This window comes from Aphelocoma coerulescens, chromosome 4A (assembly GCF_041296385.1).
Source record: "Aphelocoma coerulescens isolate FSJ_1873_10779 chromosome 4A, UR_Acoe_1.0, whole genome shotgun sequence".
In the NCBI taxonomy this organism is placed as follows: domain Eukaryota; kingdom Metazoa; phylum Chordata; class Aves; order Passeriformes; family Corvidae; genus Aphelocoma; species Aphelocoma coerulescens.
This window is the reverse complement of record NC_091018.1, coordinates 21,523,963-21,550,915: the sequence shown is the minus strand read 5'-3', so window position 1 is coordinate 21,550,915 and position 26,953 is coordinate 21,523,963. Positions and strand designations below refer to the sequence as shown.

The window sequence follows — 26,953 nt, the reverse complement described above, 5'->3', positions numbered from 1 at the left end:
GGGAGCAAGCATTTGTGATCCCTCTGTGCAGTGAACCAGGCGAGAACCAGGCCGGCCATGGTGGTGCTGGCAGCCTTGCATTTGTCCTGTCTCACTGGAGAGCCACAGCAGGACAGCTGCCGTGTGCTCAGTGTCTGTCTGTGTGTGTGTGCAGTGACGGTGGCACCCAGGGCACAGAAGGGACAGCTGCTGGTCCTGGCACACAGCTCCTCCTCCAGCACCTGCCAGCAGCTGGCCTGGCCTCACCTTAAGATACACCAGGAGCCTAGATGTATTTTTCCACGTTTATTTTTTAAAGATGGCTCATTTTACACTCTGGGCAGCCTTCAAATATAAATAACATGTGCCACATGTCCCCATATTACCAAGGAATAAATTACAGTTCTGGGTTCCCCCTCCTGTGTTTCCCTTTGATGTTATTGCTGTGGATACATATATATGTACACTTTGCAGGTAACAACCCAACCTCACCCAGAGGTGGTTTGCTGTATGGAGAACACTGGGATGTCCCTCTGTGGCGCTGAACCAGGTGGTGAAGACCCCATTTAATGCATTTTTCATTTTGAAAAAAAATAAATGTGTTGAAAGACTCGCTGTCAAGGCACCAAGTCTCACCGTAAACACACAGACATACAGTGCCATCCATCTCATGGGAAAACACACTTCCCCACATCCCATAGGGACACGCACTGCCTCCCACCGCCCAGGAACACGCATTGCCCCGCTCCCACAGGGGCACACAGGGGCACACGGTGTCCCTTCCCCGCGGGAACACGCAGGTCCCGCTCCCACAGGGGCACAGAGGGTCACACGGTGTCCGCACACCCCGCGGGCTCCAGGCCCCGCTGCCGGCGGCGCCGCGGCCTCACCTGCGGCGGGGCGGGGCCGAGCGGGAGGGGCGGGGCCAGTGAGCGCGCGCGGCCCCGCCCCGCCCCGCCCCGCCCCGCCCCGCGCGCGCCGCCGCCGCCGCCGCCGTGTCCCCGCGCCTCCAAGATGCCCGGGCAGCGGCGGGGAGGCTCCCGCGGGCCGCCGGTACGTACCGGCACCGGGGCGGGCGGGGGCACCGGGGCGGGCCGGGCCGGGCCGTGTCGTGTCGTGTCGTGTCGTGTCGTGTCGTGTCGTGTCGTGTCGTGTCGTGTCGTGTCGTGTCGTGTCGGCTCCCGCGGGCCGCCGGTAGGTACCAGCATCGAGGGGAATGCCGCGGCCCGCCGGTAGGTACCGGGGCGGGAAGAAGCACCGAGCCGGCCGTCGGGGCCCCGGTGCGGCCCTTCCCGCGGGTTCGCAGCAAGTGCCGGGGCTGGGGGCTCCCGCCCCTCCCGGGAGCCGTTGCCGGCTCCCCCCGCTCCCAATCGCCTCCCCCGTTTGCGTCTGCCAGCCCGCCCCGGCACCTTCCGCCGCTTGGCGGGGAGACCCGGGTGGCCTGTCCCCGCTCGGGGCTGCCCGCGGCCTTCCCGGTCCCTCGGGTCGCCGGGAGCCGTCCTGCTGGGGAGCGGCGGTGCGTTACGGGCGGAGCGGGTACGAACTCGCCGGCTCCCGGCTCCCTGCCCGCGGCTTTAGGGATCCCGCGCCCACCTCGTCGTCCCCCTCGTCGTTCCCCTCGCCCCGGGTTTTACAGTGGAGAGTGTCGTATCCCTCCCGCCGCCCAGCCCCCTGCCCGCACTTCGGATCCCGGCGGTTCGTGGTGCCGGGCTGTCGTCGCTGCCGCAGAGCTGGTGCGGGGCCGGTGCTGCCTCTGGGCCCCCCCACGCCCCTTCCCCCAGCGCGGCTGGAACCTGATAAACTCCCGGGCCGTGAAGTTAAACAGCAGCGGGCTCCGTGGCCGCCGCTTCGGAAGCAGCAGGGGAGAGACACAGCTCCGTGCGGGGGGTCCGCCAGCGCTGCCCCCGGTGCCCCGGGGGCCGGGAGGCATTGCCGGTGTACTGCCCGCGCTTTCGGGTGTCACTGCTGAGCCGGCAGCGGAGTGTGTTCGCTTGCGCCGAGGATCTGCGGAGCTGCTGGAAAACGTGCCCGAGTGACACCTCTTCCTCGCGCTTTATTTTTGTGTTTTGCCTCAAAAAACATCCGAACCGCAGGTTTATTGCCCCTATGTGCACAGCTGGCAGGGCTAGAGCACAGCTGGCAAGGGCTGGAGTGCGGTGAAGGGCCGTTCTGCCCAGCGGTTTGCGGAGTTTCTGGAGAGGGCAGATGGCTCTGCTTGCTCCGTCATTCCCTCAAGTCCGGACACGCCGGCGTTAATGGCTCCTGCCCTTCCTGGCTGTCGCCCAGGTCTCCCCAGCCAGCCCGGAGGTTTCGGCTCAGTTTGTGTTGTCGGAAGGCGGCTTCAAGGAGACCGGCTCTGCCGGAGGAGCTGCCGCAGCCGGGTGGGAGCTGGCAGCCGAGCACAGGGCACTGTTGGCTCCCAGGTGGCAGAGGGGCTTCGTCGGGCAGCGTCTGGCAAACCCGGGAGGTGCCACCGACCTGTCGGCCTACCTGCAGGGCGTTGAGTGTGGGCTCGAGCTGCTCCTTGACCCTTCCGATGTGGTCAGCAGTGCCCTTCCCTCCTGTGCCCCCCGCTGCAGCAGCATGTGGTGACCCTCGGTCAGTGCTGGGGGGCTGTGGCGGAGCTGCCTCCGCTCCCGCGGGTGCCATGGGCTCTGTGCTGAGGTTGTTGCTGCTGCATTTCACCATCGAGGAGCAGACTCGCGGCTCCGTGCTTGGCTTGTGCCCCTGGCCAAGGGGTAATAAAAGCACGGAGGGAGGGAAGGAGGGAGGCTGGCCCAGGCAGCAGTGCTGGAATGCTCTCGCACTGAGGGGATGTTCCCTGAGGATGCTCCTGGGAAAAGACAGTTAAGTGCAGTAGGAATACGAGGAGGAAGGATGAATTGATGCCAACGACAGCAGCAGCTGTCTCGGTTCAGGCAGGTGCTTACAGAGCCCTGGGTGTGCCGGCTGCTGCGCTCAGCGCTGGGTCTGTGCCCTGCGCAGCCTTCCATGGCGGCTGGGAGGCTGTGCCCGTGCACAGCCTGCATCCTGCCTGGTTTGGAAATGCTGCTTTGCAAAAGAAATGGAGCTGCAGTGGGTGATAAATCCTTGCCTTCCACAGCGTGCACCCGCTGAGCTGCGCTGGCCTCCAAGGTACAGGCACGGCTCAGGGGTGTGTGTCGGTGTGTGGGCATGTGTGTGAGTGGGGTGAGATCGGCCCTGGGACTTGTGAGATTGATAAATTACTTACTTTTAAAGCCAGGATTATGTTGTCTCCTGCTACATCCCCTCTAGGGATGGATAGGTGTTTCTAAACCCACACTGTGACTCCCCTGGGGTCTCTGTGGGTTTCTGAGCCGTCAGTCGGGGCTTTTGTAGTGGGGAGGGGGGTGCTGAGCCTTTTAGCCCTTGGGTCAGCCCCTGGCTTTAGGGGGTTGGTGCATCCCGAAGGCTGGTCACTGGAGAGACCATGGCTGTCCCATCAGAGATGCTCGAACCAGAGCTGTCTCTGCAGGCTGCACAGCTGGTTCATTAAATGAAGCTGATGGGCAGTGTGATTATTTTGCTCCTCTAGAAGGAGTTGCTGCTGCCGGTAACAAACACACCTTCTGTAACAAACCCACCTTGCCTGCTCAGAACCCTTCTGAGGCTGGTGCTCCCCTCATTGGGGTGGGAGGGTCTGTGGCTGCTCCCCTGAGCTCCCTCCTGGGGAGGGGCAAAGCCCTGGGGAGGCTGGAGCCTGTGTTGCTGCTTTCCCTTGTTTTCAGTGTTCTTTGCCTGGAAAGCAAGTGTGTATTGCAACCTAATGAGTGCCTGGCTCTACCTTCATCTTGTGCGAATGAGCAGCCCCTCCGATTAGCGAGCACACACGTGGGGATGCTGCTGACCGGCCTCAAGCTGCTGCTTCCAATGCCATCGCTCGCTACTGTGGAGCCTGGATCCCAAAAATGCCAGGGCAAGGAGGTCAGCAGCGGGAGAATGGTGTGTCTGTGTGGCTCTGAAAGGCGCCTTGTGCTGTGCGAGGGCGGGGGGCTCCAGCGGCGTGCAGGGAGCGTCTCACCCCTCGGATCCTGGGTGCGTGTGTGTGTTCTTACACAGTGCTGCGAACTTCGGGTTGGACCTTGGTGCCAGCGGCCCCGGACCTGCCTCTCATGCATGGGTGCAGGGAGGGGCACGGTGCTGAGCCCCGAGCTTGTGGCTGTGTCATCCTTGGGAGGATGTGGGGCAGAGCTAGGCGTGCTGCAGCCCTGGCTTTTGGGGTGCCAGTGGTGGCGCCCTGCCAGCGTCGGCAGGATGTGGTGGCTTCAGCATTTACCCTTCCCCGTCCTCATCCCAGCCCCTGGCCCAGGGAGCATGGCCGGTGGCAGAATTGCCCCTTTTGTGAGCTGCACTTTCTCAGGAAACAGCCGATTGTGCTTGCTGGCAGTCCATCCCTCTGCCTCCACTCTGGGCCCCTGTCCTGGGCCCAGGCGGGTCCTGTGGCCAGGGTGGGGACACCCTTGCCCTTGTTTACTGCTGTGGGGAAGGCAGCTCCCAGCCCCCAGTAACGCCGGTCAACACAGAGGGGAGAGGAGTGGGTTGCTGGCCCCCAGGACCACTCCAGTGTGGGGATGGGGCTGGGTGACAAAAATTGGGGTGCAGCTGGGGTTGGTGAGGGGGTCAGGCTGGACCACTTTTTATCTCCTTTTCATGCAGTCTCAGCTCGGTGGTGCCAGTCAGCCTCCATGCAGCTCACTGGTCCCCGTGTCACTGTGGGCTTGGCTTCCTCCCCCAGCAAACAAACCTGGAAAACCAGGAGGGCAGGGGACATCTCTCTGGTGGGGGCGTTCCCTGTGTTTTGGTGCTGCTGTCATCCCTCTCATGGAATCATAGAATAGGCTGAGTTGGAAGGGACACATCAGGAGCATTGAGTCCAATTCCTGGTCCTGGGCAGGACACCCCAAGGATCTCATCATCTGCCTGAAAGCATTATCCAAGTGCTTTTTGAGCTCTGGCAGCCTTGGGGCCGTGACCACTTCCCTGAGGGGCCTGTCCAGTGTTCAGCCACCTGCTGGGTGGAAAAACATTTCCTGATGTTCAACCTAAATATCATATCCCTGTCCCCGTTTCCCTCCCCCTACATGATGTCCCCTTCTGTGTGCGTTTGCTCATAGGGGATGTGGGCTGTCCCAAATGTCCCCTGGTGCTACACCAGTGGCTGGTCCCAGAGCCCAGGACCGTGGAGGGGATGCTGCACCACTGAGGTGCCATCATTTCCCCCATTGCCCAGGTGTGTGGGGAAGCCTGGTGTGCTCTGTGCCTGCCCCCACCTCAGCCAGGGCTGCCCTGGCATGGTCCAGGAGCATTTTGGACTGTGCTGAACTGGGGGAGTCTCTTAAATCAAAGTGGAAAAAGGCTTTTGGTGATTCTGATTCTGTTTACTATGGAAGCTGTGCTGGCTGGGAGGTCCCAGTGAGGAGCTGCTGCAGGAGCCCAACGCTGCTGCCAGGTCTTCCCGGCTGGGTGGTGGCATCTGGTTTGCTTCCTTTGGGGCATTTCCCGTGGGATTTCCGCCCTCGGACAGGAAAAGGGTGCGGATGGGATCCGGTTGGAATGGAATCTCAGCCAGAGCGGCTTGTGAATGAATGGGGACTCTGCTGTCACTGTGTGGGTTAAACTGCTTCTGAGTTTTTTGCTCTCAAAAGAGTAGAGTGACTGAAGGGAAGTGGGGGAGAGGGAGGGGAGGGGAGAGTTGTGTGGGGTTTTTGTTTGGAGAGTTGGAGTTTTTGATTTTTCTGGGATTTTTTTATGGATGTTGCAGTTGGATGCTGCAAGCTCTCAGGTCTCAGAACTGTGTATTTTATAGATCTCACTGTCTGGAGACTCTGCTAGAGGGGGAGAAGGAAAGCCCAGAGGCTTGTGAAAAAGCAGTGTGAGAAATAAACGAAAACTTGCTGCATCACTGAGACTCTGAGGGCAGATCCAAGGGATGTGTGTTGCAGCCGTGTGGGAACACGTACAGCAGCTCCATGTGTCAGTTGCGTTGGGGTCCACCAGCTTCACACACTTTCCATGGGATTCAAAATGAAAGGGCTCCATGCCTCTGTGGAATGTCATTATTGTAGTTTATAACTGAGATTTGTGTCTAAGAGGGAAATGAACTGTTCAGTCTGCTTGCCTATTGCTTGTTCTGCAGATGCAGGAACTACACCATGTTGGGATAATGGCCTAGAAATTAAATTTTGCTTTAATACACAAACTCAATTTTGAGTTGGTTGACTGAAGGGGAAAAAATTACCTTGAGGCAGGAGGCAGAGGCCTGGCTGGAGCGGGGTTCAGGCCCAGGGCAGTTGGTGTTGGTATGTGGAGAAGATCTGTGGGGGCGCAGGGGAGGTGGGGATGTGCCAGCTCTCCAAGGTGCAGCCCGCAGCATCCCCTGGCAGCACAGCAGCCATACTGAGGAATAAATTAGCTTTCTTTTTCAAAGAGACACAGAGCAGCTTAAATGCATTTCGTGGGTGGCCCTCAAAGAACCCCACAAACCTCGTTGTGTAACAGGACTGAGTGCAGTGAGGCAGGGAAGGGTGGTCTCAAGGATGCTCAAGAACCCAGAGCAGGGGTGGGCTGGGGCGGTAGCACTGGCCTTTGAGCTTGTGGTATGGGGCTGTAGGCAGCTGCTCTCATTCACTGCCCCCTGGGCCTCCTGGGGGTGAGGAATTTTGGGGGGTTTTGAGCTGCAGAGTGACCTGGCTCAACACTTCTTTAAGGAGCAGGCTGTGGTTTTGGCTGGATGCTGTACTGGCTCAGGCTGCTACCCGCACTGTCGTGCTGATGCTGAGCCCCAGTGTGACACTGTGATGGTGGCACTGCTGGCTCTGTGCTTGTGCTGCCTGGGGTGTCCAAGGTTCTGGGGTGTGTGGGAGCTGCTGCCTGGGGTGCTGGGGTGTCCAAGGTTCTGGGGTCTGTGGGAGCTGCTCTCTGGGTTCTTTCTCAGCAGTTTCTCTTCATCGCTGGCTGGAGGCAGATGGTTTGGGAATGAGGCACATGAGGGTGGCAGGGGTCTGCAGTCTCCATGCAGTGGGGAAAGAAGAGACACAGGAGCTTCACATCCCTCCTGTAAGTCCTTCAGAGCCCCAGCACTGTGCCTGCTTCCCATGCAAGAGAGCAGATGTGGATCCAGGCTTTGGAAGTCCCGCACGAGGGGTTTTACCCTGGTGGGACAGCCAGGAGTAGCCAGGGCTGCTGGTGATTGCTGCCCTGATACCGTGGATTTGGACGAGGTGTGTGCATCTTCTATTCTTACCTCCTTGCATCTGGCTGAGATCTCATGGGAGAAAATGTGGGGTGTTTAAAGTCTGAGATTGGTGAAATGCTGCTGTCTATGGAGGTATTTGGAACCCGGCAGGTCACAGTCCTGGGCAGCTGGGTCCAGGTGACCCCAGGTGAGCGGGGCTCAGTCTCCATCCCCAGAGCCCCCTGTGGATCCCAGTGGATTCTCACCCAGGAGCATGGTGTGCCAGCGCAGTGCCATGCTCCCCAGGTGCAGCAGGCATCCCACAGCTCTGGCCTGCTGCAGAAACACACTGGCTCAGGCCATGTAATGGCATTTTGTTTATCTTAAGCAGCTGATGTTGCAGCCGGCACAGGGGAGCCGTGGGGAGCACGTCCCTGGAGCAGCCTCTGCGCACGTCGGCGTCTCCCGAGCCCGGCTGGAACCCTGGCAGCGCTGTGTTGCCTGGGGTTCTCTCTCCCCCCTCGCTGCCCTGCAGCGCCGCTGGCGCTCCTGGAGCTGAATGCTGAGTGCAGGGGCTGGAGCACTGAGCCAGGATCCCGGCCGGCTCAGAAACTCCACTGAGACTTGGCCTTGTGCTCTCTGCCGGTGTCTCTCGCTGCCTGTGTTGATGTTTTCCCCTCTCAGAAACATGCTTTAAGGTTTTTTTTAGCTTGAAGGTTTTTCCCTGGCTGCAGTGGCTCCTGCTCTGCTCCCTGGTGCTGGCAGCGTTTGTGTGCCTGCAGGAAGGAGAACAGGATGGGGTTTGTCTGGCAGGAGCGTGGTGAGTGCTGAGCTGCGTGACTCGGTGAGGAGCAACCCTCCAGAGTCTTCTTCCTTGTCACGTTCCTTCTCCTCTGTGGCTGGTGGTGGGATGTGTCCTCTGGGATCCCCACGGCCATGCCTGGCATTCTCCAGGATCCCCGCTTCTCTGTGCTTTGCCTCTCTGGTTTGCTTTTCTCCTGGGAATTCTCTGGTTTCTCCCTGATGAGGGCTGGCCTCTCCCAGGAACAGTCTCCTTGTTTTTGTCCTCTGTGATTTTTCTTCTTGGCCCCCAAATCCAGATTGGATCCTTCCTGGCCTCCTTGCTCTCCCAGCATTTGGGCTGTTTTGTGACAGCTGTGAGAACCTGCAGATAGTGCGAAACTGAATTTCTGGGAAGGACATTGCTCTGGTCAGCAGCTCCCTTGTATTGGGAAGGGAGGAGCCCAGCTTCTGGCTGGCATCAGAGGAGGCTATAGGGGTGCTGGTGCTGTCACCTCCCTGTCCTGTCTCCACATGTGACATGTTTGTGGTTTTCTGGCATTTAATCTTTCAGCCTTTTTCCATCACTTTCATCTGATTCCTGAAGTCCTTTAGCTGCTTCATCTCATGAATAATCATCGCAGCATTACAGCCGTGCCCCTGCACATTGGGAAGTGACTCAGATGCTCTGCGGGGTCACTCAGCGGTGGCAGGGTGACCTGTGTCACGGAGGGAGGTGCCACAGGGCTGGGGGCTCCTCACAGCCCCTTGGCCATGCCAGGGCCACCGTGGGACCAGACCCAGCTCTGGCACTGGCCTGGTATCCTTGCTGCATGTGGGGGTGACAGTGGGCAGGAGAGGGGCCTTGGAAAGCTGCTCAGTGCTCCAGCACTTGGATGAAGGAGACCATGGGCCTACCAGACTGAATATATATCTATATATATATAATGCTATTCTTTTTTTAAACTCTTTTGCTCCTGTCAGTACTTTCCCCAGCCTCTGGCCACTGTTGTGGTCAGTCCCAGAGTGACCCTGCAGAGTGCTATGCTCCCTCCAGCACCCCAGGAATTTGTGTGCATTTGTCATTCCTCAGCAGCTGTGAGCTGTGCCTCTGTCCCTGGAGCCGCAGCGGTGTCCCACAGGGAACCAGCCGTGTCAGATGCTCTAGGAGGCAAAGGCACCTTGGTGTGTCAAACCTCAGCGAGGTTCCGGCATCATCTGTGATTGTGACAAATGCAAAATTCGGAACGTTTTTGGTTCCGTTCAGATCATTAAAGAACTTGTCAGTGCATGAGAGCAGGTATTGTCTGTGCTGTGCCTCTTGTCGTGCCTCTTGTCGCCAGAAGCCTCTGCCTCCCTCCGGCAGCCCACAGGGAGGGAGCGGGGATGGCAGGAGGAAATTACCTTTGTAGTTACCTGCTTTGTCTCCTGAATTGCAGCTGAGCAGAGCTGAAAGGGATGGCAGGCAGATCCGCAGCTCCTGTGTGCTGCCAAAATTACCTTGGCTGCCCCTCAGAGCTGGGAGGAGAACTTTGGAGAGATGCAGCGTGGTGGGGCTGGCCAGGAACAGGGGTGATGGAGGCAACCAGCACGGTCCAGGTCCTCCAGGAACTGGGTGGGGATGGTGGACTTTTGTTTGGTGTGCTCTGGGGTGCAGCCTGTGCTGGGTTCAGGGTTGTTCCCGGGTCCATTGCCACAGGCTGATCCATGGGGTGCTGGGGTGAGCTGCATGGTTCTCCCCTGGCTGTGTGAGCTCTGGGCCTGCCATCAGCAGTTAATCCCCATCCTGGCACGAGCCATGGGAATCCGTGTCCTGCACTGGAACGGCTGTGCTGGTATCCTTGGCTCAGGAAACCCCTCCTGGGTGGCTGGGGAGGGAGCTTGGGGCTGATCCCAGAGGATGCAGTGTGGTACTGCTGGTGGAGCATCCTTTGATGTGCTTCGTAAGGTGTGAAGGACACCACTGTAGGTGTTGGTGACATTCAGAGCAGAGCATGGGACATGGGGACAGGCAGTGGCTCTGCCTGTCCCTTCTGTGTGCTGGAGCCTCCTCCTCTCTAGAGATGCAGCCCCTTGGCTGGGGATATTGCGGGGGGAGGCTGAGTCAAGGGGAATTGGTGCTTTTTTTGTTCATAAATGTATTTTATTTTGAGATGAAGGGCAGAAGTGCTCCTGTGCAGCAGTGGTGTGGGTGGAGAGGCCTTCCCAAAGAGATGCTAATGGTTTTGAGTCACCTCAGGGCGTGGGAGCATTTTGTCCTGAAAGGCTTTAAATGACCTGTGTAATGCGCTGGAAAAGTGTCCGGGGAGCACTGGGTCCCTCTGTCACTCCGCAGTACGGGAGGAGGACTGGGAAATCTGGCTGGTCCACGGAGCACTCCCAAGGGACTGGGGTAGGAAAAAGGATTAAGAATTGCTGTGATTTGAAAACAAGCCCTAATTGGGCCTTCTCCGGAATGAAGAGGAGGTAACTGTAGGAACAGCAATTTGGCATCCTCTGGCTGGCTGCGGAGGGAGGCGTGGGGGTCCCGTCCCTGTGGCACGTGGGGTGCAGCCGTGCGGGAGCTCTCCGCAGTTTGCCCGTGGCTGATCCAGAACAGCACTGGCATCGCTGGCTGTGCCGTGCTGCAAACGAAGCACGGCTGGGGCGCGGGTGCAAGCTCCATCTCCAGACCTCCTGTGCTGGGACCCCCCCAGCCAGCTTGAGCCGGGCTGGCTCTGGGAAAAACGCGTCTCCGAGACTTGTCCTCCTGTGCCTGGAAGCCTGGAATGGTGATGCACCCTCGGCAGCGGCAGCTCCCCTCATTTTAAATCATTAATCTCTTTTAGGTGGCCCAGTTACACCTGTCTGAGTGCCTCTTTCTGAGCATTTCAGGGGGTGGGGGGAGGAGGGTGTAAAAGTCCAAAATATCTGCATTGTTTCTGCACTGGGCATTAACACTAATTATCCCCCCATTGTCTCCAGTTCCTGCAGGAAGTCTTGTTTATCCTTCCAGCCTCCCAGGAATGCAGCCCAAGGAGCTGTGCAGATATATTTAACCTTGCACAGAGCAGCACAATGGCCCTTGAGTTTCCCGACTCTGTGGTATCTGTCGGAAGTGCAGCCGATCTGTCGTTTTGGGGTGGGGAGGTTGGCGAGGGCGCCGGGTCGGGACAGCGACAGGGCTCCGGGCTGCCTGCACAGCCTCCATCCGCAGCGCGAGGCCGGGATCTGCCGGGGGTCAGAGCTGCTTCTGTCCTGCTGCTGCACGGAGCAGCAAAAAGGGACTGAAACGATGGCATGGGCAGCGTGTGTTCTCGTGGGCTGGGGGCTGGCGTGGTGCTGGGGCACGTGTGCTCCTCGGAGCTCCATCAGGACACACGGCAGCCCTGAGCCAGCAGGGATGTGACAGAGCCTTTGGTTCAGACAGCAGCTCCCCTCCCCTCCAGAGCCGTTCTTGCTCCCTTGGCCTCATTCAGTTTTGTCCCTTCCCAGCGTGGGTCAGGTGGTGCAGAGGGGCAGTGCCCGGAGCAGGTCGGGAGGCACAGTGGGGGGATGCCCCTCTCGGGTTCTGTGCCTTCACTGGGATGGGATTGTGCCGTGCAGGGGGGAGCCCCCCTTCTTTGATTGAGGTTCTGTTGTTATTCCATCTCCCAGAAAACATCCCTGCAGCAGAGCTTTGACTTTTGCATGGCTGGAGGGGTCCTGGGGAGCACTGGTGAGGGGCCAGCTCCTTGCTGGGATGCACTGGCCCCTCTCTGTGTCATGCCCACGTGGCAGCAGCACAGGTACCTTCCCAGGTGTGGGTCTGTGTCCCCCGGCTGTTTCCCATGGTGGGCTTTGCCACGAGCCCAACCTTGCCTTCGCTGTGGTCATGTCTCTGCACCTCTTTGAACTCCTCTCCTCTGTGGGTGAGTAGTGGCAGTGTCCTGCGCTGCGGCTTGGTGTCCTGGAGGAAGCACTGGAGTGGGGATAACCCTGGTGTGCCTCGTGGGGGTGCAGGCCCTGAAGGATGCCAGTCCCCTGGTATGGCACTGGGGCTGTGAGCACTGGAGCCGGCTGCTGCTGCTCCAGCCTCTGGAGAGACCGAGGGGTTTGCCTTGCAGTACGCTCCTCCTCAGCAGGACGGATCTCTGTGCAGAGCTGGATGATCTCCGCAGCATCCATCTGGGGGATCAGAGCTGTGACTTGCTCTGGAGCCCAAAGGTTATTCCAGAGCACCAGTTGCCACTGCAGCCGTCCCCTCCCTCATCCTTGCTGGGCCTGGGGCTGCTGTCTGTGGTGGGATGAGGCTGGGCTGGAGCTGCACTGCAGGCGGTGGCTGAGGAAGAGGGGAAGGATGCAGAGCCACAGAGTGCACCTGGAGAAAGGCTCAGATCAAAAGGCTGCTGTCATGTGTGGTCTGGCAGGAGCCAGCTGGGAGCAGGGCTGCTTTCAGGAGCTGCTGGTGCAGACATGAGTGCTGGGTCTGCTCGCCTGCCGTATAGCATCAGTTGGAGAGCACAGAGCTGCAGGAGAGGTAAGGGAGGGGAGGGGTGGTGAGACCTGGAGCAGTGGAGTCCTGTGGCAGGAGGGGAGGGACGATTTGCAGGGGGGTGGCAAGGGGATGGCAGGGCTGCCAGGGCTCTGTGAGTGCTGGATGTGCCAGTTTGGTGGCGTGCCCAGTCCCCAGCTGCTTTTCTCAGGAGCCAGGCTGGAAGGGGGTCACTCACATCTGCGATGGCCTTGGGAAGGTGGGACTGCTCCCACTAAAGCCACGTGCCTGCCGCTGTCCCTGGCAGTGCTGCGGCCCCCCCTCCCAGCCCTCAGCATCGCTGTGACCCCCCAGCTTCAGCCAAGGTTTCAGCCTCCGAGCTGTGGTGGCAGCTGCTGGCAGAGAGGCCGGGACTGTGGTTTTGGGCATTGCAGGGGGAATGGGATGGATGGACGGGCAGACGGACTGACATATGCAGTGTGTGGGGAAGAGGGTTGCCATGGGCTGTGACCTGCCAGAGGCTGAGCCTGGCTGCTGCAGCCCCAGGTTTCACGGATTGGGGAGGGAAGTGCTGGGGACCCTGGGGAGCTGCTGTCTTCCCCAAGAATTGGAAGCAACTGTGCTGTGCTCCAGGGACCTGCCACATCGGAGGGGCTGGAGAGGTGCCCTGGGCTGGAGAGGTGCCCTGGGCCTTTTGTGTCCTGTCAGCTCTCAGGCCACTGACGGAGAGGGCAGGAGAAGGTTCCCATGCGGTGTCAGTGGGAATTGCCCCACAATGTCCCAGAGGACAGTGTGCACTGTTGCTGCCTGGGGCGTCTTCAAGCCCCTCCAGCTGATGAGGAATCCTCATGGCATGATTCCCGCTGTATGGCTGCAGGAGCCAGGGAGCAAACTGCAGGGAATCCCTTCCTGATCCACCCTGCAGCTCAATGGCTCCAAACGCCACATCCCCTGGGAGTCCTGGGTGGACACATGCTGTGCTGAGGTCCTCTGGGAGCACTCCAGGAGCTGTCACCTCCCTGGGCACTGTTTGTAGAAAAGGCAAAATCTTCCCTTGTACCAGGGTATCACTGGAGATCAAACAGAGGATCTTTCTTTGGTGCTTGCCTCTCTGACATCATGGGGGTGAATGAGGTGGAGACCTTGTAGGCTTTAGCTGTAGCATGCTTGTCCCCTGCAGGAAACCCAAGCTCCTGGAGCTGCTGCTGCTCCCTGGTCAAGATCTCCATGAAATCCCAATAATGTGCTGCAAGGCTGGCACCAGCCTGGGAGAACAGGGAGCACAGCTCGGCAATGGCTGTGTCCTTTTGCAGTCATGACCCATTCAAATAGCAACACATTTGTACCTCATCCTATGCTGCAATCCTGTTGGACAAGTTGATGTCAGTAGCTGATGTTTAACATTGGGCCCAAAAACTGCTCCTGTTGCCCAGCGCTCTCCCCATATCCCACATCCCAGCCCACAGGAGCAGGGCTCGTTGTTCCTCATCAGAAGTGGATGCAGGGGGGAAGGTTTTGTGGCATTGCTGGAACCAGTGGAGGATCCATGGATTTCTGCCAGCTGTGAGTGGATTGTCAGCCGTTTACACCAATGGGAAGCGTGGGGCTGCAGGGCTGGCAGGAGGGGATGGTCAGCAGCGCAGGCTGGGCAGGGGCAGCGTCTTCGGGATGCTGGGGTGAGGGCTCCTGGGGTGTGTGGAAACCACTGGAATCCCTGCAGGAGTGGGTGGTGGGGTCTCTGGAGCTGCTCCATGAACAGATGTTATTGGAGAGGAGAGGGAGAGAAGTGTGGGTGGGAAATGCACCACCTCAGACCAGAGGAGGGGCCCCCTGGGAGGGATGGGATCAGGGATGCAGGGAGGGGAGTGCTGGCTGGGGGGTTGTGCTGGACCGGGGTGCTGATGTGGGGCTGGAGCACCCCAGCTTGGATTCGTGCCTGCATATTAGTAACTGAGGCTGGTGTGGAGTTCACACATTGGAAATAATCCCTTTTGTGGAATGAGGGGGAGAAAAACCCCATCCAAAACTAGTTGTGCAAGCAGTGAGGGCAGAGGTGATCAGGGCACCCAGTAGCGTGTGGGGGGCCCCTCCCAACATTGGAGCCTGACAGGAGACATTCAGGAGTAAGGGGACTTTGTGATGGAGCAAAATGGGATCATCCCATCAGTGAAGGCAGCAATGGAGGTGAAATTCCCAGGGGGAATAAGGTGCCGTGCAAAGGAAGGAGTTAAAGAGCACAGATGGCCAGGGCCGGGTGGGCTCTGGTGGCTCTTCTGAAAAGTTTAGGAATGAAGCAGCTGAACTGCCAGCAGACAGGGATCTCTCACTGAAGGGAGCTGCTGCCTGGGAACGCAGCCTCTTGGCTCTGCCCTTCATTAAGAGATACAGGGAGAGAAGTGGAAATTACGTGGAGCAACTTTGCTGTAGCACCAAGCAAATTGGTTGGGAAAATAATTAAAGCTGGTATGGAAATGCTTCTTCAGTTTGATGGATTAGGGACAGCAACACTGGCTTTTCTAGGGGAAATCCAGTTTAACTGCAGCAGGGGGTGTTCTTTTTCTAGTACGGCAATGAAGTGATTGGGGAGGGCAGCTGGGAGACGGATCATTGGGATTTTCAGAAAGCCTCAGACAAATTTGTGGAGTTATTACGATGGGAGTGGTGGGAGGACAGGGCAAGTTCTGTTGGGTGTGTTCAGGTGTGCTGGGAGGGAGGAGTAGGGGCGATGATGTGGCCAAGGGGTGCTCTGTGCTGGCTGCGGCTTTGAGCTTCAAATTTGGTGTTAAATATGCACAGCTGATGCAAATAAGCACAGAAAAATTAGGTAACGCTGGGTGTGAATGGCTGAAGGAGCCTGATGGCTCCCCCTCTCCCTGGGGTGCCTTCCTTAGGTCAGAAGCTGTTGCTGGTTGTGGGGTGCTGTGTTCCCTCCTAGGGCCCTGTTCCTCCTGGACACGCCCGTGCCAAGGGCGGATTCAGGGAAGCTGGCTGGGAAGGCTGATGCTGGCAGGAGTGCAGGGTCATTGACCTGTCCCCCTCGAGCTCAGAAGGGGTCCCTGCTGCCGCGGGGGCTGCGCTGGGCTCTTCGGGAACCCGATGAATGAGATGTGGCTGCTGCACGGGCTGTTCTGCCCTCCCCTCCACAGTGATCCAGTTTTGAACTAATTTTCCTGAGGACAACAAAAAGCATAGAGACAACTGCTGCCCAGATTTTGTATCCTGCTGTCGCTGAGCCAATTAAGGAAAGGGTTGCCATATTTTATTACTTTTTTCATTAATGCACGGGTGGAGCAGCATAGCTCTTCTAAAGCCTCATTCTTGGAAGGGGCTGAGCAATCTCGGCTGGAGCTTTTTAGCGGGAGGGGAAGGAAAAAAAAAGAGGGATAAAAAGGGGGAGGGGAAATAAATAAATAAATAATCATACTTGGTGTGGAAAATACCAACCTGCAGAATTAACATTTTTCTGAACAGGTCTGGATATCCTTATGTGGGACTCTGAGGGCTGGCCAAGCTCTGCCCGGGGTTGGTGCTGGGGGAGACCAGAGGGAATTTTATGTGGTAAACATAAAATGGAAGACATAGGTAAAAATGGGGCCTGGATGCTCCTCGAGGGGAAAGCATGGATTTTGGGTTGGCTGCCTGTGTCTCAGGTGATGTACACCAGGGTGTCCCCCCTCCTGGGTATGGATGGGGTGATGTGGGCAGCATCCCTCCTTCCATGTCTCTCCTTCCTTCTTCCCTTGGTGCCAAACCTCTGCATCTCTCCTGAGGAACCTCTGAGCTTGAGACGTTGATGAAGTGCTTCGATATTATGAAAATAATAATTTGGGAGAAGAGGTGGGGGAACCTTTGTATCCAGGAACCCTTGGTGAGCACCCCTGGGGCTCACCACGCTCCCGTGCTAGGTTGGCACATAGGTTTTGGAGCCGATCTGGGCTGGAAATAAAAGCAGAGGTCACTGTGTCCCAAAGGACCTGGCACTGGCCCTGCATTACCCTCAGTTCTGGCCACCCTGGGGTTCACTGCCTTTCCCCAGCTCTTCTGTTTTGTTAGTCATTGATTTTTTTTTTTTTCCCCTGGGTTTTGGGCAAAGCTCAGATCAACACAAAAAATGGTTGGTTGGATGTCATGTGTTGTTATCCTGCTGCTGCTGCACACCATCATTACAGGCCAGCATGGACAGGACCACTAACCCTTGGGCACAAGTGACACGGGGCTGTCTGTAAACAGTGTTACTATTTTATAACTTTTATGTTTAGGCAGTTAATGACTCTAAAGAGAGCAGATTTTAATCTAATCAGCTATTCCTCGTGCTCTGTCAATCCTGGACATCAAAGAGAACATCAAAGTGAGCAGCCTGAAAGGCTCTGATGGCAGCATGGCTGCTTTGCCAGGTGCAGCACCTTGAGCAGGGCTCCCCTCCCTCCTTTGAGGGCTCCTGCACCTCTGGGCAGGCTCCTGTACCTGCTGCTCTGCTGCCTTCGAGCAGGCTCCTGTGCCTCTTCCACACCTCCAAGAGGGCTCCTGCTCCTGTCCTAGCCTGAGGCTCCTCTTGGATATGTCACAGGTGAAAGCTGTTGTCCCAGCAAGGAAAACAAGGTTAATATACAAATGTCCCTCTGTAACAAAAGCAATGGCTGTTTAAACTTTTTACATTGTTTTCCCTTGGATAGCAGTGGAGCTGCCTGTGATGCATGGTCTTGGATGTGGGAGCTTTTGGAAGTGTGAGACATTGCTCCATGGGACAGTTGGCTCTGGAAGGATGTTGGGGAGCCTCTCACGCCAATCCTGATTTTTAAATTCTTTTCCCAGTCTTGGTCAAGCTATGAAACAAATCCTGTTCTTGTCCTTCCTTTTTTTTCATCTTTGTGTTTGCTGACCAGAGAGAATCCGTGGGTGCTGTGGGGAGGTGGGAGGGGCTGTGCCTCCTCAGCTGGAGTGGTGCAGGGGGTGCTGGGCTCTCAGGGCCAGGCAGCTGCTGTGTCTCTGGTGTCCAGCACAGTAGGGATGGCGTGGCAAGTGTTCCAGCTCGAGGGCCCAAGGGCGGTGCCGGGAGGCGCCCGGAGCGGCGATGGGGGTGTCGTTGCCGTGCTTTGGGACGCCTCATCCTGCCAGGCGTGGGGGAGCCCGGGGGGTCTGGGGCAGGCACAGCACAGTGCAAGCAGCCAGGCACAGGGCCAGGAGCGTCTCCTCCCTGCTGCTTTCCCATGGCTGCAGTGGCTCCGACACTTCAGGAACCCGCTGGGAGCTGTGGAGAGGAAGCTGCTGGGAGCCCTCGTGCTCCTCTGCTTGTTTGGATGCAGCTACTTCTCCACTGTCTCTCTTGGGGAAAAGAAGAATAATTATAAAGAAAACGTGTGTGTGTGTGTGTGCGTGCAAGGCTGCATTTGGCCAGTGAGAGCTGCTGCAGCATGAATGTATCAAAATATCCCATGGATTTATTTTATAAGCCCCTTGAGCTGGTGCAGGAAGAGCTCAAGGCTTCCTCCAGGCACTTGCAAATCCCATTTCAGACGATTGGGAAGAGATGGTGCGACGGGGTGGGTGTGATGGAACTGATGCGTACGGTGGGATGGGGCAGGTCCCAGTGTGGCACCTGTGCAGTTTGCCATTTGCAGGTGCTGGCAGCAGCCTGGGGCTGCCAGCAGCCAGACCCTCTCCTGCTGCTGGGTCATCCCCCCACACTTTGGTTACAGCCCTGTTGCACAGAATCCAGACTGGTTTGGGTTGGAAGGACCGTAAAGCTCATCCAATTCCAATCTCCTTCCATGGGCAGGGACACCATCCACTATCCCAGGGTGCTCCAAGCCCCATCCAAGCTGGCCTTGGACACTTCCAGGGATGGTGCATTCACAGATTAACTGGGCAACCTGTGCCAGGGCCTCCCCACCCTCACAGGGGAGAGAGTTTTTCCTCTTCTCCCCAAGCAGAGCCCGTGCACCACACCAGGATGTTCCTGGGGTGGAAACGGGGCCGGACTGGGCACCACATTGCTTCTCACAGGGTCAGTTCCTGCAGCAGTGCCAGGGTGAGGGGTCCCTGTGGCTGTGACTGAATGGGGCTCTCCCCACATCCATGCTGAGGGACAGCACCGTGTGTGTGATGAGGCATCACTCAGAGCCTGCCTTGCTGGGGCTGAGGGGACCAGGAGGTACCCCTCGTGCACTGGGTGGTGGGTGAGAAAGGAGAGGCTGGGTCTGGTTCCATGTCACTACATGTCTGTTTGGGAACATGCTGGGATGCTGCTGAGTAGCGCTCGGGGTGCAGCTCCTGGTTTGCTCTGCAAACTGGAGTTGGGAGCAGCAGGTTGAGTCGCCTGCTGGGAGCTGTTTTTCAGCCTCGTGCAAGGGAAGGGAGCTAAAAATACAGCTTGTTTGTCTCCAGCTGGAGTTGATTTAGGCAACCCTGGCTGTTGTGGAGTGCAGCGGAGGACAGCCAGTAGTGGAAGTTTGCTGACTGTAATTTTGCTGCTCTGCCTCTCCATGCTACGCCAAAAAGCAATGGCCAGGAAAAGCAAGGAGCAGGACGGGGTGTTAAGAGCTCCCGACCTGCTCTGCTCAGAGTTTCCACGACTTGGTTTGCCTTTCCTCCTTCGCCAGAAGCAGGCAGGCCTGGAGCTGCTGGAGGGGATGTTCAGAGTTTTATCTCTGCCACGCAGAGCAGCCCTTCTTCGTGGAACGCCAGCATGGCCCCGCCCCGCTCTTGGCAGCGCACACCAACCCGAACACAGAATCATGTGGTTTCTCCTGGTTTTGTCTCCTGTTTTTATGGTCCAGGTCCTGCTCTGGCTGGGCTGGAAGGTGTCAGAGGAGCTGCTGCTCCTCCTCTCCCGTGCCCTCCATACAGCTCCTGTCCCGCTGCAGCTCCAGGCTCTGTCCGTGTGCTGTGAGACACCTCAGTGAGAGGCTTCAGCCTGCGCTTGCAGGGGCCCGGCTGGGCTGGAGTTGACAGCGTCAGAGTGCAAAGAGCATCAGGGTGCTGTGGGGGTGATGTGTCCACCCCCCCCAGGCACCTGCTGCTGGAGGAGAGGAACAGCCCAGGAGTGCAGCTGTAGCTGCTGTCTCACATCTCTGCACTCCTTCCTTGCAGGTTCCTGATTGCCTTCCCTGGTTTTTGATGCTGAATCAGGATTGTGTTAACTAAAGATGGAAACACTGGAGTCAGAATTGACCTGCCCAATCTGTCTGGAGTTATTTGAGGACCCCCTCCTGCTGCCCTGTGCCCACAGCCTCTGCTTCAGCTGTGCCCACCGCATCCTGGTGTCCAGCTGCTCCTCCAGCGAGTCCATCGAGCCCATCACTGCTTTCCAGTGCCCTACCTGCCGCTATGTCATCTCCCTCAACCACCGGGGCCTGGAGGGCCTCAAGAGGAATGTGACCCTGCAGAACATCATCGACCGCTTCCAGAAGGCGTCCCTGAGCGGCCCCAACTCCCCCAGCGAGAGCCGCCGTGAGAGGGCCTATCGCAACAGCCCTACCATGTCTGTGGCCGGCGAGAGGATCGCCTGCCAGTTCTGTGAGCAGGATCCGCCCCGTGACGCCGTCAAGACCTGCATCACCTGTGAGGTGTCCTACTGTGACCGCTGTCTGCGGGCCACGCACCCCAACAAGAAGCCCTTCACCAGCCACCGGCTGGTGGAGCCAGTGCCCGACGCGCACTTCCGCGGACTCACGTGCCTGGAGCACGAGAACGAGAAGGTGAACATGTACTGTGTCGCTGATGACCAGCTCATCTGTGCCTTATGTAAACTGGTGGGCCGCCACCGGGACCACCAAGTGGCATCGCTCAGCGATCGCTTCGAGAAGCTGAAGGTAAGGATGCAGGATCCCTCCAGAGCACTTTGAAGCTCAGTCTTTATGTGGGAGCTGAGCTTGCCGTGAATGCGGTGTGAACCTGTGTGGATGATGTTTGACCTATATAAAGTTTGAAATCCCTCCCCGTCCCCCGTGCATTCTGAATGAGCTTGCAAAACACTTCTAACTCCTTTTTTTTCTAAGTGAAAAAAAACTACAGCAGGTCCCATCTGGGGTCATGCTGGTGAGGCTGTGGCTGTGGCAGCAGTCATGATCCCATTAGAACCCTGCTCACGCCTTTCTCAGCTGCTGCTTCCTCTGGCCTTTCTCCCTTCATGTTCCAGGCTCATTCTGCCCAGAAGTGCTTTTCTTGGATCTTTGACCTGTTCACGTTCAGAACAAAACCACTCTCTCTGCTCTCATGTATTTTGAGGGCAGAAGGAATACTTCATTACTCCAGCAAAAACGCAGAACACTTGGGGTTTTTTGTGCAGATCAGATTATTTTTTGCTCCTTCTTTTTAAACAAACTGGTGCCTGGAAAGAAATCTTCCTAGATGTCCGGTTTCCTGGGCTGGTTTCCCACCTCCCTGTCTCCAAACTCTCCTAAAGCTGCTGTGAGGTGCCTGGTGCTGTGACTGAACACCCCGATGGCACAAGGAACGGGCGGTGGGATGTCCTGGGTGTTTCTTCCTTATGTTCCAGCCACCAGGTTTGGCTTTGGTTTAGTGCTGCCAGATGGGGCCTGGGGAGGCTGGGCTTTGCCTGCCCGTCTCCCATCTAGTCATGCCTCACCTAAGCTCCCCCAGTGTGCGGAACTGCGCCAGAAGCTCTGTCCATAGTCCAGGACATTCTTTTTCCATGAGGAAATGTCTCAATTAGCAAACTGGAAACCTTCGAAAGCAATGACCGTGTACGTTTGCATGCAATAAAACCTGGGCAGAGAAATTAAAACCTTGAAATATTCCTCCCCAATCCAACATGTGCCAGCCAGGCAAATCCATCTGAGGAAGCCTTGCAGCTGCCAGAGCACTATTCTTTCCCCTTGTCAATACGAGTCTGAAGTGATTTTGGCCATGGAGGGAAGCTCTCCTCTGCTGGAAACATTCTTCCTGTGCTCTGTATCCCGCCCAGCTCTGCAGGGCTGGAGCTGCTTGGGGAGCAGGGGCGAGGGTGGCCACAGCTACCTGGGGAGGACCTCGATGTGCGTCCTTCCTCTGGTTCATCCTCTGGCACATCCCTGCCTCTGGCTGTGCATTGCTTGGGCTGGGTTTGGGTGCCTCTTTTTGCTGACACTCTAGCTCTGCTGCAGGAATTGCTCGGGATTGATGCCCTGGCAGTGCTGAAAATTCCTGCAAGTACCTGAAATAGTTGAAATCCTTAAATATGTGCTGATAGGATGCCACTGCCTGGGAATCTGCGGCCAGGGGAGCGGCTGCTGCCTCCCATGGGCCTGCCCTGTGTCCTGTGCCCACGGCAGGGCTCTGCCCCTCTGTCCCCTCCTCAGGACGTCACTGGTGAGTTCGATGGCTGCTCCCAGAGCTCGGCAACGCTCTCGGGCAGCCAGCAGTGAGCAGATGCACTTAATCCCTGGCTTTGATCCTGCAGCTTGAGTGAGCTGGGAACGCCTTTCAAGTTAGATTTTTTTGATGGAAAATTGGGTTTTTGAAGCGAGTAACTTCCTGTTGTCAGAAGGGCTGTGCTTTCCACAGAAATCTTTGGTGGAGAATTTTTTTTGTCTCTTTAGAGAGCTGAGTGCCTGAAACTGGACTGGTGTGTGTAAATGAGAAACCTTCTCCCAGTGCTCCCCTTTCTTCCAAGCTGTTTTTACGTCTGAAGTCTGCAGCGTGTGACAGCAGCCTGACTTCCTGTGAATGCTCTGCAGCAATCCATCCATACTGTATTATACACCTCCAGATGTTTCAGGAAACATCTTTAATCCCTTTAATGTATGTGATGGGTTTATTTTGTGCATGTTCAACTCCATTTGTTTATGTTGTAAATTACAATTCCGGCCTAAGTGAGCAGTTTTCTGGGTTTAAGCAGGGACCACATGGATGCCAGGCAGGATGGGCCAGAGGATGGAGTGCTGGATCATGTCCAGGAGCTCTCTGAAGCTCGGGTGCCTGGGATGGATGCAGTGACATTCTATTTCCATGGGAAGGTTCATGTCAAGGGTTATCAGCTGCAGAGACCCTGAGGGAAGAGAAAAAGCTTCTGGGGCAGGAGAGTGTCTGCAATGGAGCATCTGTTTCACAGTGCTGTGCTGGCACACCTGGAGAGCTGCAGGGAGAATGGGTGATGAAGCACTGATGGTGTTTCCCACAGGTGAGGCAGGCATGGGATGATGTAAGGATGAGGTGAGGGGTGCCAAGGTGCCCTCAGGAAGTGCTCCTGAGTTAACATGGCACATTTAAGGCATCGTTGTATCTCCTACGCTCCTGCAGCCCACCCTCGAGGTTGCTACCTGCCCTGATGCCCCTGGTGTGAACCCTCAGAGGTCCTGGGGTGCCACCTGGGTGTGTCTTTTGGGGTGGGCCCTGCTCCACGTGTCCTTGCTCTGTGCACTGCCCGTCCTGCTGTCCCCTGCAGCCCCTCATGTGGTGGGTGAAGCATCCCCCAGCAGCATGGACTAGGCTGGCTCCTTGGTGGGGTTTGCCTCCACTTCCCAAAAGCTTTCTATGATGAGGGTGGTAAAACACTGGCACTGGGTGCCCAGAGAAGCGGTGTCTGCCCAATCCCTGGAAGTGTTCAAGGAGAGGTTGGACAGGGCTTGGAGCAACCTGGGACAGTGGAAGGTGTCCCTGCCTGTGGCTTTGAGGTCCTTTCCAACCCAAACCATTCCATGGTTCTCTGATTGCCCACCTGACAGCACCGACACTCCCGCTGCCTGAGCTTGGCCAGGAGCGGTCCGAGCACATTGGGATGTTGGTGCTTGTTTTCCCTCTCTGTGGGTTCAGGAGGGGTCGAGATGTTGAGCACAGGCAGTGACAGAGCTGTCTGCTGGCTCAGCTCACCGGCTGGAAGTCAACATTAAAGATGAAATTAAAACTCTGTGTAGATTAAGAGCAAAACTAATGGTCTGACCTAGATACAGCGAGTGCCCAGGACAGCAGTGCATTATCTGCAGAGTGAAATCTCAGCCAATTATAAATTCAGATTGCCTGGAACTTGTAATTAGCATCCTCTCTGTGGTGCCTGCCTGGGTCCTGCCTGTGCTGCCGTGCCGGGGCTGGGGCAGGGTACACTGAGGGACACGGCAGGAGTGCTCTGTGTGCAGAGCTCCGGCTGGCTCCTCCGTCCATGATTTCTGGTGACAGGAGTATTTGAAGAAAGGACTTTACCTTAATTACTGGCCACTGCCCGTGGCTTTTCTGTGAGCTCTGCTCCCTTTAAAGAGCCAGAGAAGGGCCAGCTCTGGGGAGGCTTTTCCTTTGCTGGTGCTGAGTCTTCTGTAGATTGACAGGCTGTAAATATGCAAAAGAAAGAGAAAAGCAGTGTTTTGTAACACATCTGCTTGTGATAGAGAGAGAGCCCTGAGCCAGGTAGAAAACCCATGCTCTGTTACCTGTCAGAGCAGCGCTGCCTCCCATGGGGCTGTGGGAGTGAGACCAGGATTAACAAAGCCTCCCTGTGCTGACAAACTGTGCAGAGAGCTGGTAGTGATTCCAAGGCTTTTAGGAGAGTGGTAGGGTAGAAAATTGAGGAAAACCCTCCGTCATGCTTCCACGTGGGACTTGTTCACCTGGGAGCTGCGAGTGCGTTCCCACTGGTGCAGGGTGAGTCACAGATTGCTGCTTGATTTATAATTTACTGCACTGCCATGGGGCTCAGAGGAATTTTGGTGTGCATATCTCTACTTCTTCACACCAAGAAGAGTCAGCTGAGGACAAGGGCTGCAGTTGTGACTGCTGAGACTCCCACACAGCAGATGGGGGCTGTTCCCAGCAGGAGCAGAGTTCTGGTGGTGTCGGAGCTGTTGCCCCCTGAGCCCCGAACCAGGGATGCTTTTGCTGCTTTATTTCCAGAATGGGAGAGAAGGGGATGCAGCCCCAGCCAAGGCTCACTCCAGGTCGGTGGTGGTGGAGGCTGGAACCCCCCGCTGCTGTGGGGACCCCAGGAGGGGACACGTGTCCCCACAGGTGCCACAGCCTCAGCTGTGTGGGCAGGGGGACTTTGGGCACCCCCCACTCAGCCGTGAGCTTCTCCACAGCTCTGGGTGTTTCCAGTGTTACCTCAGGGCTAGTTTGTTATCCAGTGACCTCCCTGAGCAGGGGGACCTGTGCCACATACCAGGGTTGCCACCACAGGCTTCTCAGCCCCGTCGCTTCCCTCAGGGGCACAGCAGCGAGTGCTCAGCTGACACTGGACACCTGGAAGATCATTCTTATCCCTGCTTGAATATTGATAGTTTGGAGGTCACAGGGGCCAGGAATCAGCACTGAGGGCTGGGATCTTAGATAATTTTATTTTCTTCCAGAAATCATCTTTTTAGGGAGGGTTTGCCTTTTTTTTCTTACTAATAACTAAGCTATTATAGATGTTGAGATGGCAGAACTGCAAAACTGCGTTGGTTAGATTAATCTCTTGCTTTTTCCAAACCTACATTCGCCTCCAAAATGATTTCAGTGTTGCTATCTCAAGAGCAGCTTGAGCTGGAAAATGAAAGCATAAAACTGTGTGAAAATCACTTGGTGACAGTGTGTTTGGGATGAGGCTGGAGGATTCATCTCTAGCCTTTATATCCTGGGAGATGGCAGGCCAGAACTGGAGTCCAAGGTCTCTGGAGGGAGAAAGATGGTTGGCAGATGAGGTTCTTTTTAAACAACAAGTGTCACCTTCTTTGATCAAAGCCCCTGTGTTTCTGCAGCAGGGTCTGGTTACCTGCCTGCTTCTGCAGCTGCAGGTTGTTGAGCTGCTCTCCTCCCTTGCAGGTGACCCTCTTGCACTGAGGAGCAGTGGAGGGTGCGAGCCTCCATCCTTCCCCATCCAATGGCTGTGTTTCTGGAGAGCTGCATTTTCTATTTTGTTTGGATTTTTTCCCTTTTTCTGCTCCTGGCACTTCAGCCATGTCAGTGACAAGCCCTGCCTGAAGCCAGGCTGTGGTGGGCAGAGCTCATTGGGATGGGATGAGGGGTCTCGAGCTGCTTGTGTTGGAAGGTGCCACCTTGTGAACACCTCATTTGGGGGAAACAAAGTCTATTTTTGCTTTAAAAAAATGCATAGCCAGCAGTTTTGGAGAGCACAGCCCTACCTGGAGGCTGGGCAGCAGTACTGGGATGCAGGGTTGAGTGGAGTGGGCCGTGCTGCCCGCTGTGCTCCTGCCTGCGTGCCCCTGCAGCTCTGGGGGTGCAGGGGGGCTGCTGCGAGGCCACCAGCCCTGCTCACCCAGCACCACATCCCTCGCAGATGGAGGAGGAGCAGTGCTGTCTCTCTCCCCACAACTGGCAGCCCTCCGTTCCCGAAGCAACTGGCAGCTTTCCTGAAAGATTGATATTCCTGCCCTGAGTAGCTGTTTAATATTCAGGATATATTGCATTTGGGCACAATGAATATTCACGAGTGGGAATGAGGAGAGCTCAGCTGATGCTCCTGGCTGAGTGTGGGGGGGGTGACGCTGCTCTCCTCAGGCTTTGCTCAGTGATTCCTGGCGTGTGCATCCCTGGAAAATGGGTCCCAGCAGCCTTCAGTAGCTTTGAGTAATTTTGGCTATGTGCAGTTGAGTGTCAGATGAATTTCTCAGCAGGCTCGAAACCTTGCTCTGCGATGCTGAATATTGCTATTATTATCACATTAGCCTCTGAAACACCTGACAGGTGTAATTAAGTGATTTTACCTTGACAGCTGATGTGTTTTTTTAAAAAAACAACTTTGAATACCCAATCGGAGTAGTTTGACATGCCCTTTTGTAGAAATCAATATGCAAGAGCAGCACATTTGCTGATAAATCCTCCTGTGTCAGAAGTGGATATGGATCTTGGGGACCTTGAGAAGGAGGAGTGCAGGGAGTGTCCCAGCTCCTGCTTTGTGCTTTCAGGATCTCCAGGGAAACCATCCCCTTGCTGAAAGGTTCTTGCTGGCTACTGTGGAGCTGGGCATGTCCCACAGAGCTGACAGACTCTCCTGCCCATGGGAGCTGTGACCTCTCACTTGACCTCAAAGGTCTTTTGCACCCCAAAAGGATTCTGTGAGCAGTGGCAGATCAGCCCACCTGGGTTTGATCTTTATCAGCTAACAGGTAGGTCTGTGACAAAGAAAGCAGGGGTGTGTCCCCAAAATTTCCTGAGCTGGCTTCCAGATGAGCAGGTTCTTGCACCTCTGATATTGTTTCTGAGCTCTTGAGCTTGGGTGGGCCTTGGGAGGGCACATCTGGAGCAGCTGGAGAGCCCTGTCCTTGCAGGTGTCATGGCACTGTGGTGCTGTGCGCTGTGCAGTGGGAGCATACAAAGCCTGTATGTGTGGGGTAGAGCGTTGTGTCAGGAGGAAGGGGGGCTGTGCAGCCAGGCTGGATGGCAGCACTGGAATGGCACCAGTGTGAGTTCCTGCTGGCTCATTACACTAATGAGGCACTCAGTCCCCTGACCTGCCTGTCCCCTGCGCTGGGCTCTGGCCACGCACAGCAGGATTAGGGCTGTCTTGGGGTGCTCACAGTGTCTGTGGGAGCCAGGCGCCCGTTTTGGGGCATAGATTGATGTCCTTGGCTCCGCTCCTTGGAGCAAACGGAGCCTCAGATATGAGGAGCAGGGATGTTTCC

General features: G+C 56.6%; 1 protein-coding gene across 2 annotated transcripts in view; it reads left to right on the top strand.

The window, feature by feature from the left end:
* Window positions 1-969: 969 nt before the first annotated feature.
* MID2 (midline 2) overlaps window positions 970-26,953 on the top strand; it is a 65,506-nt gene continuing 39,522 nt past the window's right edge. The window contains exons 1-2 of one of the 2 annotated variants that reach the window (XM_069015801.1): window positions 970-1,032; window positions 19,497-20,218. In XM_069015801.1, coding sequence (XP_068871902.1) covers window positions 19,553-20,218 — 666 coding nt within the window. In that variant the 5' untranslated portion in view covers window positions 970-1,032; window positions 19,497-19,552. Of the gene's footprint in view, window positions 1,033-1,160; window positions 1,174-19,496; window positions 20,219-26,953 lie in introns of those variants that run through there. The other variant, XM_069015802.1, reaches the window with a different exon arrangement.